General features: G+C 40.9%; 1 protein-coding gene across 3 annotated transcripts in view; it reads left to right on the forward strand.

Annotated features, from left to right (window-relative positions):
* Nucleotides 1-16,438, forward strand: part of gne (glucosamine (UDP-N-acetyl)-2-epimerase/N-acetylmannosamine kinase) — a 46,340-nt gene that overhangs the window by 13,611 nt on the left and 16,291 nt on the right. Inside the window, exons 1-8 of one of the 3 annotated variants that reach the window (XM_079679038.1) lie at nucleotides 6,733-6,912; nucleotides 11,234-11,257; nucleotides 11,363-11,434; nucleotides 12,073-12,221; nucleotides 12,398-12,644; nucleotides 12,948-13,155; nucleotides 13,250-13,402; nucleotides 13,545-13,757. In XM_079679038.1, the coding sequence (XP_079535164.1) occupies nucleotides 6,874-6,912; nucleotides 11,234-11,257; nucleotides 11,363-11,434; nucleotides 12,073-12,221; nucleotides 12,398-12,644; nucleotides 12,948-13,155; nucleotides 13,250-13,402; nucleotides 13,545-13,757 (1,105 nt within the window). In that variant the 5' untranslated portion in view covers nucleotides 6,733-6,873. Of the gene's footprint in view, nucleotides 1-6,732; nucleotides 6,913-11,233; nucleotides 11,258-11,362; nucleotides 11,435-12,072; nucleotides 12,222-12,397; nucleotides 12,645-12,947; nucleotides 13,156-13,249; nucleotides 13,403-13,544; nucleotides 13,758-16,438 lie in introns of those variants that run through there. The other 2 variants (XM_079679039.1, XM_079679040.1) reach the window with 2 other exon arrangements.

Consider the following 16,438-nt stretch of genomic DNA (forward strand, 5'->3'; position numbering starts at 1 on the left):
GTACTACACTTCCGTTTGGTTGCCAGGCCCGGAAACACTTTTTCCCATTGACTTACATGGGGAAAAAGTGGTCTGTAAATCGTTGGATAATTTTTTTAAAACTAAATAAACTACCAAATATGAACACTTGTATAGCCCTTATTAAAAACATTCGTTCCTCAAGTTGTAAAAATGTGCTAATAACGTTATTCTGAGAGTTATTTCCCTCTGCATTATGAACGCGCATCTAACCCACGGGACTGCGCCGCCCGGCACGTTCATGTTACGTGTTCAGCATGGTCCCGACCAATCAAAGCACACTGGGCTCACAGGGAGGGTGGGGGCTGGAGCTATTGGAGCTACAACGAGCCTTTAAAGGCAGAGAGTGAAATTCAGTGATTACACGTAGTTTACAGAGATGCTGTTTGAGAAACCAATGTGAGTTGCGTTTATCTTTACCCATGGATGCACAATAAGAACGGACCCATATCGTCTTACTGCCATCCCACGGAGCTGTAATAATGGATATATTGCACATGTTTGCTGTAATTCATTTTTATCGGCTACTACATGGGCTGTATGATTAAATCTTGTACCGTAAATGTTGTATTAAATAAAGTTAATATTACCGACGTTATTAACGTCCCTGTAGCTTCGTATTGCACTTAGAAGCTTATTGCACTGTATGTGTATGTGTGTTTGTGTGTATATATTTACATATACAGAGTTGCAAGAAAAAGTATGTGAACCCTTTGGAACTACCTGGATTTCTGCATAAATCTGTTGAAGCCATTCTGTTGTTGATTTACTTCTGTGCTTTGGGTCGTTGTCCTGTTGCATCAACCATCTTCTGTTGAGCTTCAATTGTTGGACAGATGGACTTAAGTTCTCCAGCAAAATGTCTTGATAAACTTGAGAATTCATTTTTCCGTCGATGATGGCAATCTATCCAGGCCCTGAGGCAGCAAAGCAGCCCCAAACCATGATGCTCCCTCCACCATACTTCACAGTTGGGATGAGGTTTTGATGTTGGTGTGCTTTGCCTTTTTTTTCTCTACACATAGCGTTGTGTGTTCCTTCCAAACAACTCAACTTTGGTTTCATCTGTCCACAAAATATTTTGCCAGTAGTGCTGTGGAACATCCAGGTGCTCTTTTGCAAACTTCAAACGTGCAGATCAGAACACATTTTATGACCAACTTATGCAGAAATCCAGGTAATTCCAAAGGGTTCACATCTTTTCTTGCAACTGTATATACAGTGCAATAATTCTTTCATGCTAAATGAAGCTCTGTTGCTTGGATATCACTAGATCCTGTTACAGCGTAATATAAGTACATAGCGATTGATGTGTACATTAGCATAATTACTAGCTAGCTGCTAACTGCCGCCTCGTTAATATCAAATCCATAATAATAATCATCATTACCATGCTGTCATGAACGTGCGGTTTGTACGCAAATTGACGTGCTTGATGTGAACGAGCATTTTGGTTAAAGTTGCGCATGCGCTATGACCGCAAATACGGGTACTTGTCAGGCATGGCGGGTAATCCGTGACGTTTCGCTCTCTCAAAAGTTGGGCCATTTTATCATCATGCGCCAATGAGCAACTCTCATAGGAATGAATGAGGCCCCGCCTCCCACGCTGTATCCAGTTCTTATTATACATCCATGCTCATTCCCCTGATAGGTGGAGAGTCGGCCATATAGGCGGAGCTCCTCGTTTCTGACGTCAGAGAACTTTCAAATCTATATCAGTCTGTATCAGATCCGTTGCAGCCCCAATTTTAGAGATTTGGGTATGGAGGAAAAGAGAGGGTTGTGTTTTCACACACTTGGTGACACTTGGTGAGTTCCCTGACACACCGGGGACACATATTCATGTATAAAAGATGTACAAAAGTGCATTTTGCATGATAGGTCCCCTTTAAATAACAACTGGCTTCTTGGCACTGTGCCGTCATTGAATTCCCTGTCCAATGCAGGAAAAAAAATAGCTTTATATCAAGTGACTGTCATTATGTCTTTGCTGGGGTATAATGTTTGGAAAAATATCCACAATATCGAACGGTGCATCTCCTGGTTATTTTCTAGAACAAGGGCTAATCGGTTCAGGTTCGCTCAAAACATTACATCTAGGGCAGGGGTGTCCAAACTTTTTTCACTGAGGGCCACATACAGAAAAATATGCGAAAGGTTGGGCCACTCACTAAAGTTAAGGTATATCGCCTCACCTCTAGTGTATTAACAGTAATAAAAATCAATCAATCAAATGTAGGTAAATCATTCTTGATAATTTATTATACTTAAAGAAAAAACTTTATACATCACATCTTTCTATGTATGGGTATTCATTTATCTATTTTCAAATAAAATCAATCAAATGTAGGTAAATTATTCTTGATAATTTATTATACTTAAAGAAAAAACTTTATACATCACATCTTTCTATGTATGGGTTTTAATTTTTTTTACAAAAAGGGTTGGCAGCTCATTCTCAAAACTGCAGCCTCAGATTGCTTCTTTGTCAGGATGGGGACCCCCTTCACAGCCCTGTATAAAGAGGGAAAAATAACAGGACAAGGGAAAGGGTAGGCTTTATTTAACCTAGTTATGCAAATAATTTATTGTGGTTGTTAACACATCAGCTAACGTTTTTTAGAAAAATGTTATCAACTTTAATTGACTGAATTTATTAAGTAATTGGGCTTTTGAACACATGAATACTGTGTAATATATTTTAACTCACCTACAATGGGAACAGCGTTGCACTTAATGGGAGCAGTGATGCTGCGCTCTGGACTGAAGGATGGCTGGCAGGTCAGGAGTAAGTTTGGTGGTTGAGATTCGAAGGACATCACAGAGATGGCTGTCGGTCATTTTGGTTCTCAATCTGCTTTTGTTCAGAGTTAACAGAGAAAATGTTTGCTCGCATATGTATGTTGTGCCAAACAGACTCGTCATTCTTTTTGCGTGGTGTCGCATCAGAGGAAACTTGGCCTTTTCCAAGCTCTGGTAGAAGTCGGATAGGGAGAGGAGCTGATGTTGATTCTTCAGAGAATCATCACACTGCATTTCGATGAGTTCTAATTGCAGACTCTCTTCCACTTCTTCTGCATCCATCAGGAAGGGAGTTGAGAACAGCTTGATTTCTTTCTCAATGACAGAAAAATCTTGGAAGCGCTGATTGAATTCTGTCATAAGAGTTGTGATCACAGACACATATTTCCCCTTTTTAGCAGAGAGGTCGGCCTTTGGATGAGCACATTTGATTTCGGACAGCGTAGGGAAGTGCGCAAGGTTGAAGTTGCGTAGTTGTGTCTCAAAAAGACGAAGCTTCGCACAGAATGGTTTCAACTGTGGTCATCACATCGCCAAGCTGGACTGTCTTGGCACAGAGAGCTTCTTGGTGGATGATACAGTGCAATTTTACAGCCTCGCCTCCACTCTCTCGCACCTTGGCGCACACCATAGATGCCATTCCTTTGCGCTCGCCTGTCATAGCGGGAGCCCCGTCCGTTGCAACTCCACACAGCTTGTCCCATTTAAGTTGCATCTTGTTAATTGCACCTGACACGGCTTCAAAAATGTCCTTACCCGTTGTTGTGCCCTTTAGACTCCGAAGATCAAGCAGCTCCTCCGTAATGCAAAAGTTATCGTCAACTCCCCGCAAAAAAATGAACAGTTGTGCGGTGTCTGTGGCATCTGTGCTTTCATCACATGCAATCGAGTAAAAGTCAAAAGCACAAGCTTTATGTGACACTTGATTTTGTATGTTAGCTGACAAGTCTTCGATTCGCCGCACAATTGTGTTTCTGGACATGCTCACGTTGTTGAATTCCTGCATCTTTTCCGGGCACATTATTCCAGCGACTTTAATGAGGCACTGTTTAACGAAGTCACCGTCTGAGAAAGCTTTCCCGTGGCGCGCTATGAGTTGAGCTACCTCATAGCTAGCTATTGTAGCATTTTCTTGTGTTTTGTTAGCACGGTAAAAGTACTGTTGTTGAGCCTGCAGGTTAGCTACCATTTGCTTGACTTTCTCCTCTCGCTCAGCAGCAGTGTAGGACGTGAAGGTCGGATGCTTGGTTTCGTAGTGTCGTCGTACATTGTACTCTTTCATCACTGCAACCGTTTCATTGCAAATCAAACAGACACATTTCCCCCTGACTTCTTTGAAGAAATATTCATTTTCCCACTGTGTTTGACATTTTCTGCATTCACTTGCTATCTTGCGTTTCTTTGGTTCTGCCATTTTGTCGTCGCGGATTTCTTTTATTTGAAACTTTTTTTGTGGAGAAGCTGCATTAGGACTGCAGCTAATGAGTAGCTCCACCTACTGGTCAAACTAAGAACTACAATACAGTCAAGTGCAAGTTTCATGTGTGGGCCACATTCTATTCTATTTTTATAATTTGCTGCGGGCCAATAAAAAATGGATCCCGGGCCGCAGTTGGCCCGCGGGCCGTACTTTGGACACCCCTGATCTAGTTGATCATTTCCCACACCCAACTCCTGCCTTTCATTTTTGGGGATAAATGTTACACAATCTCTATTGGCACTACATGGCATTAGCGATATCTTTTTTTGGTTTGATGAACATTTAAGGGAAGGCATGTGTTCCCTAAATTGTGTCAGATAGGACTGTTACTGCACTGAAAAGACTTTGTAAAGTTTGTAAAAAAAATTACAATCTTATATTGTTTTGAAAATGTGTGTTTTTTTAATCATCCTTTGTCTGAAAGAAACAAGGTTGGTCCATGTAGTGCTGGTCCAGATTTGTTCTGCCCTTTCGTAGCTGTAGCTGCAATAAATGATTATATTTTTTGATTCACCTGCTTACATTTTTCTCTTGTAAAATGCCAGAAAATGACTCTTGGCAAAGCCTATGTGTCTCTGAACTTCTTAAATAAATATAGAACGTTAGTAATAGTGAGTGAGTGGACACCCCTGTGCATCAAAGACGTGGCAGACTGCAGTAGGATGCATCAGTTTTATGGCTTATTCATTATTTGACCTCTGTACACCGCTGTGTCTAATCAATGTAGGAAATGTAGTGTTGCTAGGGAATAACCAATAAGGTAAAGGCATGCAGATGGTGCAGTCTGCAAGTAACGATTAGTTACTCCTTGTAGGCTTATCTGTATTGGTCGATGCCAGTGTGCAGCTCTGGAAGGACTGATCGTAACTGTAACTGTTGGAGGGCCATTTACTCAGCCAATAAAAGTATTATGGTCAAGAGTCTTTTATTAACATTGCATGAATAATACGTTAGTCCTAGGGCTTTATAGTGATCATGTAACAATCCAAGTGCTCAAACAAAGTTCATGTACTAATGAACAATGTGCATTCAAAGGAGAATAAGTAGTAACACACCTCCATTCATCTCTATATGAGAAAACACTGTATAATGCACACTGGAGGATCACACAAACAGGGACTGTTGCGGAGGGGGGCTGAGATACATGAATACTGCAAGGGTAAAATCAAAACTGTAAAAATAGTAGATGTTTTAACTCAAGGCAATCCAACATCTTTTTTTCAGGCCTATCCATTGCATATTCACACAACCATTTGTCCAAGGTCCATAAAAGACAAATATGTCTTACCTTTGCTGTTTTCTGATCAAAAGTTTTGTTCAATGGCATTAAAACGCATAATAACACTGCTGCAGGTTAATCCAATGTCTCTGTTTCGCTTTGAAATTATCAATGATTATCCGTCATAACATTTTTGTCAAAAACTGAGTTTTCATATAGAGTTCATAGAGCTGTAACCCAGCTTCCAGTTTTGGGCATGCTGGCTGCGCATCACTCTTCACCAATGGTAATGTTTAGATGGATTTAGGAACTTCCCCTCGATTCTATTTGCTCTAATGGTTCAAAACAGGTGTCAATCACCAACATCGACCGATGGGTTCCAGAGATATGGCAAATACACCCAAATGACCTTCTTCTTCCAATCTTGATACAGGGTACTTATTATATGTTATAGTTTGGATTCCTAAAGCTTTTAGTCTACTAACCCATCATTCAAGGGTGGTTTTCACTAAAGTAATGTATTTTTTTTGGACGGACACTATAATTTAATTTTTTTTACTATGTTCAATCTGAATTTACTTTTAGAATAAAAAAATCTATATTGATTCTGACTTTTCTACATCCAACTCACAGGTTTATCATTGCTTTGAGAAAAAATATTATTAATTGACCCCTCTTTAGAAGTGAAGATATAGTCATTTGTTCTGGGAATGTCATTTTCAAGCCTGAGACCTGAAAAACAGTCTTGGTGCTTAACCGGTTAATCATTGAATTCAGGTATCTAATTCAGTCCCATTGCCACTGGTGTTTCAACATAAAAAACCTAGCCAAGCAGTCACCTTTACAAACATTTGTGAAAGAATGGATTCTCACTGAGTCGTGTAAAGGCACGCCCCCACTTGACTCTGGAGCAGTGGAAATGTGTTCTGTGGAGTGAAGAATCACGCTTCTCCATCTGGCAAGTCTGGGTTTGGCAAATGCACATAAACACTCCCCAGAAGAATGGAAGCTGTTATATTATAATATATTTATATATATATAAATATATATAAACGTAATATTGTCTTTGAATGGTATGCTGGATATCTGGCAGGATGCCATATGTTCATTCTTCTCTCTATTCAACCAATCACAAGCTTTTCAGCCATATCTGGAGCAGCCCCTCCCCCAGCTGTATGGCTGTGCCACCCTATCCCTCTCTCCTCCTCTCTTCCTCTCTTCCGCTTGCTTGCTGGCTCGCATATGCACTGCAATTTATTTGCTCATGCGTCTGAGCTAAAGGGAGAACAAAAAGATAAGAGGGATTTGAAGAGGAGCCGGATGTATTATTAGCTGAGAATCTCAGAGGCACTATGGAAAAGAAACTGATTTCTTTTTGCCAAAACCCACATGTAAGTGCTCTCATATTTTCTCTATTAATCTTCCCACTCTTCCTTCCTGTATCATTGTCCATCCTTACCTCTATTTTATTTCTGTGTATACTGTCTGTCTTGCTGTCTCTGTTGCTTTGCCATTATTGCCTTTGCTCTCTGCATGTGTCCCTGCCCCCGTACCGTAACATTGGCTGCTGATGCTGTCTTGTGATGCTTGAATAGAAGTCACCGGTGTGCTACATAAGAGTCAGAGTAAAGCATAGTATTTAGTCCCGGAGGTTTTTTTTTTCCACACCAAGTAAAGGTGCTTTTGTTACATTGAAAACGTCACAGTTATACTGAAATAGCCTGTGTTTAAGGTGGCATTCTTACATTTGCAATTGAAGGTGTGGTAACCTAACATAAACTTAACCTTTTGACCCTTATTTCTGAGGATTCATGTCTGCTTATTACTGGGATTATTAGCAGAACTAGACAATATTACTTGACAACATAACATTTGCATTCAACCAAGACTATCAACAAAATGAATGAGCTCACAGAAGACAAAATTAAGAGCAGTGTGTTCTTTAAGGCATTAATAGAACATCATCAGAAACACCAGCACTGAATATCTAGTCTAATGACTGACTGGAAGAAGAAAAAAGAATAGGTAAATAATATGTATTGTCTATTGTGTTCGGGCTGGTAGCTGAGTTAAGTTGTACGATGAGATTTTATGTAAACGAACGTCTACTGGTAAATGCTCCTCAACAAAGGACAATGTTTTGTTAGAAAAGGTTTAGAGGGATCCAGAGTGAAGGTTGAACAAAAAAACAAGGACATTTAATATATAGATTGTCCAGTTTTGAAAAGAGAGCTATGTGCATTGCCAGCTCACCTGCAAATCACCAAAACCATACTGGGCTCCATGGTATATAATATTTCTTTTTATGTAATTTTTCAGTTTATGAGCAGCATGCCACTAAAAACCAGGATGTCTGCTTGTGATGTGCCACTGATTGCTTGCTAGCTTTTCTGGGTACATTTTGCGTTTGTTCTCTGGGTCAAATTCAATTTTTACACCATTTCAGTAAGTGATTGAGTGGGTTATTTCACCTGTACATAATGCAAAACATCGCTAAACTGCCAGTGCAATCATTTTTATTATAACACGGCAAGTAATGCCTACTAGTGCTTTGTGGGGAGTTTGCAGTACATTCTTTTGACGAAGGAAATAATTAAACATGTTTATTTAGGCTCAGAATTACACATATTGTGTTTTGGTGACAGTCACTAAGTGTAAACTAGTGTTTCAAAGAAAATTCCACAGCTCTTTGAGCAATTAATGTGCTTCAGCTGACTAACCAAATGAGTGATAAGGATCTGTAAAATGAAGTTAGCAGTGTGCTTTCTAACCTGAAGGATGTTGGTTTGGTAGCACCACCAAGAGGTAACACAATAAATACTTTGCGTTCAAACATGTACAAGGAGAAGGAGGCATTAGCCAAAGAGCAAGAGTAGTGGTAGTGCTCCTGGGAGAAGCTTTAAACTTGAAAAACACTGGGTTACTGTGTTGTGACCTTTTGAAGTTGACACAGGGTGCTTAACTATGTCATGTTTAGACCCTCCAGAAAAACGCGGGCCAAAATCCTTAATTATGCGGGCTAAAATCATTGATTATGCGGGCTAAAATCCTTGATTATGCGATAAAAATGCGGGGTTTTTATGTGATTTTATGCGGGGAAATTGCGGGAAGTTGCGTAATATGCGGAAAGTTGCGAAATATGCGGAAAGTTGCGAAATATGCGGAAAGTTGCGAAATATGCGAACAGTTGTGAAATATGCGGGAAGCGGAAAAAAGGTGATTGTTCTCCCGCACCCTGTTACTAGGCTACTACTGAATGAAAGGGAGCACTTTTAAAGAGTTGCTATGATAAACAAGCATACTAGAAGCAAGCTACATCACAGAAAGACACACACACACACACACACACACACACACACACACACACACACACACACACACACACACACACACACACACACACACACACACACACACACACACACACACACACACACACCTCCTCCTCATTCTGTTTTCATTTACTCGTTCGTTATCTGACCAGCTTCAATATTGTAGGCTACTCACCTCGTTTCTTGCAACCCTCGAAAGGGTTTTGGAGGTTGAAGCCTCTGTGAGCGTGAGTTGCTTGGCTTTCTTGTCCGCAGCAGAAACCATTTTTGAATGTTTGAGCGAATCGAAGTGGGTATTCACAGTCGATTTCCTTTTATGCTCCTACACACAGTTGCACGGGGTACAGAACAGTTTCCCCCCACTTTCGTGCAAGACATTGGGGTACTGCTTTGCCCGGTCTTTAGCTGAAATGTCCGTGGGTAAATGTGATGGATTCGATTTGTTCATCTTGGTGTGTGAATTCCACACCTTCACACGACGGTGTTTGCCTTCTGTGATGCGCGGGCTGATGACGTTGCGTCATCATCATTACTCGTCAAGACGAGTTAACTTTTTTATTTATTTTTCTCAACTTTGTGTGGAAAAATGCCGGGATTATGCGGCCTTTTGATAAATATGCGGACTTTTAAAAATCTGCGGCATTTTGCTGATTATGCGGGAAATTCTGCGATCGGAGAATCGTGTTTTTCTGGAGGGTCTACATGTTGTGTATGGCTGCATTCTTTAACAGCTGCACTCACATGACATATTGGGTCCTTTTAAACAGGGTTTTTTTTATTTACAGAGTTCAGATGTTCTTTGCTCTTCTTTGATAAAGGGCTTTATTATATTTAAACATAATTGTTATTCTTTGTTTTTGAGTGCCCTAATTTCTAAATGTCGACAAAATTGAGAGCATCAGGGTTTTGTGGTAAGCAACGGATCAAGCCATGGAAAACATGGTGGGATTTAACATTTGTGCCGCAGTGGGAACCCTCTTTTCAATTTTTTTATATATATACTTTATTTGCTTGTTCTGATGTCAATGACCCCTCCATTCCTATTCCCAGAAGTCCAAAGGAGTACAAAGCAGCTCTGCCAGTGCTTAAATCTAACCTCCGGAGTTGGTCAATTCCAAGCACTCAATCTGCTTTGGAATTTGAGGTCCCTGTGATTCTTCATATTGGCTTGAATGTATTCAGTAACTCTGTATATTTCCTTTAACATGAAGATTGGTTTTGATTAAATTCAAGATTGAGATTTTAAATGCCGAATGGAGAAACTGTCATAATGCATTCTCGGAAGCAGATGGCAGCAAGTATATTAAAATAAGGGTTCCCTCTCATTTTAAAGTTTAACATTGTCAAATGTACTTAAGAGGGCCTGTATGAGACTTATCGGGACATGGTTCAAACTTATGGGCTCAGAACAGTCTCATAATACACACATGCACACAGAAGGATTCACACTTGTATTTCATGATCCGCAAAAGGATTCACACTTGTGTTTTTCAATGCACACACAAATGTGTTCCGTAAATAAAATCCAAATACAGAAAAACTTTTACATATGTATTTTTGATCCTCACATATTTTTTTCCGTTTCAATCCCCTGAACCTGCAAACACAAACCGCTTTCTGTGCACGGATCGCTGTGCATTCGTGTGTGGATTTTTTTGAGACTCCCCTGACGCTCACCCGATTCGTACTTGTAATTTTTTCTATCTATAGCCAATCATATGTCTCCTCAATTCTAAGCCAATCACATGAGCGCGCCCCCACGAGGGTAGATTTCTTGCGGAAAAAACAAAACGGTAATTCCTTCAATTCCTGTATGTTTTCTTCAATTCCTGTATGTTTTCATATCGTAATATATATCGCAGGGGGGGGGGGGAAATGGCAATGTCAGTTTTTTTCAATATCGTGCAGCCCTAGTTCAAACTGTTGACGGCTATGAAAACAGAATAAATAACAATATTATTTTGACATGTCATAGTAAGAAAAACACAATTGTAAATAAGTGAAAATAAATACAACCATTGTATATAATCAGTAAAAACTGTTTTAAAAATGTGTGCTGGGAAAAAGGTCTTAAAAGTCTGTGGCTGACACCAACCTGTCCGTTCAGTTTTGTGTCCTATGGGCAACATTATCAGCTAAAATCATAATCATACCAAAGATTGTTGTAGGTCTACTCAGTGAAACAAGTTGTTAAGATGACGAGGTACTGTAGGCTTCTTGACGACATAGTCCTGCCCTTTCTGTGTGACCTTCATCTTGACACCCAAAGCACTGTCCCACAGCATGTTTCCCATCTCTAGAAAAAATGTGTCGGCATGTGTTATGTGTGGAAAATGTGAAACATCTTTAGTGTAGTTTTGTTGTGTTTTCCATGCTACAGCATCTGAATATTCGGAAGGCCCAAGTGAGTATAACCTGTGGGTGGGTTTTGTGTTGAAAATAATGGATTTTATTTTGCTTTACAAACTCATTACTAGATCTGACTCCCCCTTTTGTCTTTGTTTTCTAGGAAATATACTATCTGACAATGCAAAGGTGCAGAGAAACGATGGAGAGGAAAAACACAGCAGAAATTAATCAGGTATGGGTTTGTGTCTTTGGCTCCATGTGAAAATGAGAGTTTATTTATAACATTATCCATCACTATACAAAGCCATTATACATACTATTAGAAAAATCTCACTCACCACCGGCTCGCGTTTCAAAACGGGATACATGTATTTATCATCCTTGAGACAACAAGAATGGAAGTAGTCATCGCATACAGAGCATATGGTACAACCAGTTCCTGAACAGTATCCTTCACATGCTTATATACAAGAGAGGGAGTTACACAGTCACAAGATGCAGGAATACCGGTTCAAAGCAGTATACAATGTTTAGTTTGGATTAACTTAGGCCCGGGTCCGAAATGATCATGCTTGTCATATGCCTATCTCCATAGAGGCTGAATCATCATGTTAATCGTTGTCACATACTGTAGCTATCATATGCCTGAAAGAGTGTGTCCTGATGATATCATGTCCACCTCTGTCACTGAAAGAGTACATTTAGTATTTTCCCAACACATAACCATACTAATATTCCTACACTTGCAGAACCCAATAGTGAAATAGTTATTTTGTAGTCATTTGTATTTGAATAATTAAACATTTATTGTAGAGGGAGGGGTTTGTTTCTATTCAAAACAACTAATGCCATGTGTGTTGTGTTGTGTAGTGTAAGAGGAAGGTGAGGGTGTGTGTAGCAACATGCAACAGAGCGGACTACTCCAAGCTGGCCCCCATCATGTTTGGGATCAAAAACAACCCTGAGGAGTTTGAACTGGAGGTTGTAGTGCTGGGCTCTCATCTCATCGATGATTACGGGTATGACAAACTGCCACAATGGCTTCCTACTAAATATGCTTACTGTTGACGTCCGGAAGCAGAAAAAGTGTGTATATTTCTTTAATGGAATGCAGTAGCCAACATAACAGTCCATAATATCCCACATGTCTTGTTGTTTTTCCTTAATTTGTCCTTCCCTATCTCCCGCTCCACAGAAACACTTTCCGTATGATCGAGCAGGACGACTTTGACATCGGCTCCAAGCTCCACACCATAGTGAGAGGAGAGGATGAGGCAGCCATGGTGGAGAGTGTCGGGCTGGCACTTGTGAAGCTCCCCGATGTGCTACAGAGGCTGAGCCCTGACATCCTGGTCGTCCATGGCGACCGCTTTGACGCGCTGGCCCTCGCAACTGCTGCGGCGCTGATGAACATTAGGATACTTCACGTGGAGGGAGGAGAGGTGAGGAGGCAGGGCTTCGAGAAAATAAAAGGGAAGTTTAACTTTAAATAATCCAGTAATGTATATTATTTTTGTTGCACTAGACACAGTCCTTTTATAATTCAGTAATACTTTTTGTTACCTATCTAAAAGTACAGAATACAACCATAGATTCATAGAACTAATTAAATCAATCACAAATCGATGCTTTTTGCTTTGTTTACAATCTTTTATCCCATGTTTTTATGATATTTGTGTGTGCAAAGCTGTATTAATTGTTCCCAAATGACAAACTACATCTCTGTCTTCCCTTTGTTTGCCTAGGTGAGTGGTACAATTGATGACTCAATCCGTCACGCCATCACTAAACTGGCCCATTACCACGCCTGCTGCACACGCAGGGCAGAGCAGCACCTCATTGCCATGTGTGAGGACCACTCTCGCATCCTGCTGGCTGGCTGCCCTTCCTACGATAAGCTGCTGTCAAATAATCACAGAGACGACTACATGGATATCATCAGGAGCTGGCTCGGTACGTGGGTGACACGGTCATGGGAAGGAAATATAATAATTGACATTTAGAGTATGTTTGAATGTCATGTGTGGGGTGTTAATTCATTTTGCAGGGGACAAAGTGCAGGAGTCAGACTACATAGTGGCTCTGCAGCACCCGGTTACCACTGACATCCAGAACTCCATTAAGATCTACGGGCTGATGCTGGACGCCCTGATATCGTTCAACAAAAAGACCCTCATCCTCTTCCCTAACATTGATGCCGGTTAGTTCCACCCACTTGTTATTTTATGTTTTCTTCTATTTGTGACTGTATTATGAAATGATTCAAGCGTGCTTGGAGTGGAGATTGTTTCCCTCTTTCAAATGTTTTCAAATAAATGACCCGCATCTTTCTGTGTAAACAGGAAGTAAGGAGATGGTGCGTGTGATGCGAAAGAAGGGCATTGAGCAGCACCCTAACTTCAAGGCGGTGAAGCACATTCCCTTCGACCATTTCATCCAGATGGTAAGCCACGCCGGCTGCATGATCGGGAACAGCAGCTGCGGGGTACGAGAGGCAGGGGCCTTCGGCACGCCGGTCATTAACCTGGGATCAAGGCAAACTGGCAGAGAAACAGGTACGCATAACAAAAAACAAGATCATAGTTAGCTGCTGAAGCTGCCATGACTATGGTCCTGATTTGCCCCCTGACAGAGGAAGGTCAAGGTTACAGTCAAATTGTCAGTTTAGCTTAGGAACCTTCCCTAACGGAGGGAAATGACCTGGAAGTACCTCAGTGGCATCCATGATAAGAGCCTTTCGAATTCTCTAGATCAGGGGTTCCCAGCCTTTTTTCCCAAGAGCCCTCCCAACAGCGGTAATTCAAGTTTAAAAGTCCAAAAAATGCCAAAACTACTGTCACAAACTGGATGAATGTGAAGTATTTTGTTAAAGGAGGATGAAAGCGTAATTAAGGAGCACTATTGGAGTGACTTTGATGGTTATTGGACTCAGGATTAATTCATTTGGATTCCCCCTGTATGAAGAAATTAAAGGACGGCGCAAGTGGAAACAATTCACAAAGAGATTAAACTGTTTAAAACACATGCTTAAAGTAAGCCGGATTTTGCCGATGTGTTTATGTGGATTCAAAAGTCGTAAATAATCTACAAAATGGAGGAGACCGATCTGATCGGAGCAACTGTGACAAATAATACAACTGAAACCGGCATGGACAATGACTATGTTTTTTAAAATGTGCTTATCCAGACATGCCTGGTTTGGACACTTTACGGGCAGAAGAAACATTTCTATTAAAGAAAAAATTATACATTTCTGTCTTTTTATGCCTTTATTAGCTACTAACTTGAAATGTTATTAAAATTAATTAATCAATTATGTTTTATATGTTATTGTAATTTAGAGACAAGGCTTTTAGCGACAATCATTTATTGCGAGGAAGCTGCAGGAGAATGTTTCTAAATTTAAAAAAAGTCTAAATATGATATTTGGCCTCAAATCCTCTGTGGCGAACCCCCCAGGTTGGGATCCACTGCTCTAGATCAGTGGTTCCCAAACTTTTTGGGCCCAAGGCACACCAAAGGACAAGTAAAAATCTCAAGGCACACCTACCCTAAAATAGCCCTTATAACACGTGTTATCACTCATATCATGTAAAATATCTGTAAATGTGCATACTTATTTACTAATGGCAAATAAAATGTGACAAAGACAACTATATTACTCATGAAATATTTATTAACGAATTTTTTTTTAAATTAATTTATAAATATAAATATATATATATATATTATATATATAATATATATATTATATAATTTATTAAACTTTAGCAAATTAGGCTTCATCAAAGCAGCAACACACTCATTTAAACCAGACAGGTCACAAAATTAAAAATGAGGCAACGGAAACTCAGCAGAAACTCAGCACAGAGAACTGTCAATGCAAGGAAACATGGTCCTGAACTACAAATTATGAATATAACATTTCACCAATCAGCATTGAAACATGTGCTATTTTAAAATTTGCCTATTTACAGATTAATGGGATACATGTGCCTGTCGGGGCGCGCAGATTTGTTTAATCCTCGGTGGCACTGAAGAGAGGGCAACTCGCAAGTCCTGTTCAACAGACAGCCGTGACCTGCTGTTGTTCTTCATATAAGTCAGAGTAGAGAACGCCAGCTCACACAGGTAGGTAGTGGGAAAATGAAGTAGTTGCTCAATCGCGTGGTGGGAGATGCTTGGGTACTCCGATGCAGAAGCCAACCAAAACTGATCCAGTGGGAGCTCACTGAATTTGAGTTTCAGTGTGCGGTCCACACGGAGCTCTGCACACTCCTCTCTCTCTTTCATGGAGAGCTTCTCTGTGGAGGATTCCTGGTGGAATGGGTCTTGGATCCAGTCATAGCCCTCGATGTCAGCCACACGTGGAAAATACTGCTCAAACCTCTCTTTTAAGGTCTGAAGGTGTTCCGCATACACAGCGCGCTCCTTAGCTGCCTGCGGCGCAGCTGATGTCAGCGGGAACATGTCCATGGAGCCCTGCTCCAAAGCCTCCTGCCACAGGAGAAGTTTGCCCATAAACCCCCGAATCTTATCTGTGGACGATAAAATGTTTTCATTCCTTCCCTGAAGCTTGGCGTTCAACTCGTTCAGATGCCCAAATATGTCTGCGAGGTAAGCCAGCCTGGCGCACCACCTCTCATCCGCGAGCTTGTCTTTATGTGGGACAGCGTTTTCACCTGAAAACTCCAAAAGCTGTTCCCGAAGCTCATAAAGACGGGATAGGACTTTCCCCCGTGACAGCCAACGTACCTCTGTGTGCAGGATCAGGCTTTGGTGGTCGGCTCCCATCTCGGCGCACAGCTGGGAGAAGAGGCGAGATTTCAGGGGCCTTGATTTTATGTAATTCACCATCTGCACGGCCTGATTCAGCACCTCAGTCAACTCCGGGGGCATGGTTTTGGCAACCAATGCCTCTCGGTGCAGAATGCAGTGGTTTGTCACGATATGTGGGTTTTGTGCCCTCACCTTAGCAATGAATCCTTTCACTCTCCCCGTCATGCTCGCCGCACCATCTGTGCAAAGACCGACGCACATATTCCAGGTCAGACTGTTCTCTTTAAAATAGTCATTAGTTACCCTGAATATTTCCTCTCCCGTGGTGTGGCTTTCCATTTCTTTGCAGAATAAAAATGTCTCTTTGATGGAGTCAGCATCAACATATCTGACGTTTGCCAGAAGTTGGGCAGCCCCACTGATGTCCGTAGATTCATCTATTTGGAGGGAAAATCTG

Source organism: Notothenia rossii, assembly GCF_949606895.1.
Source record: "Notothenia rossii genome assembly, chromosome: 1".
In the NCBI taxonomy this organism is placed as follows: domain Eukaryota; kingdom Metazoa; phylum Chordata; class Actinopteri; order Perciformes; family Nototheniidae; genus Notothenia; species Notothenia rossii.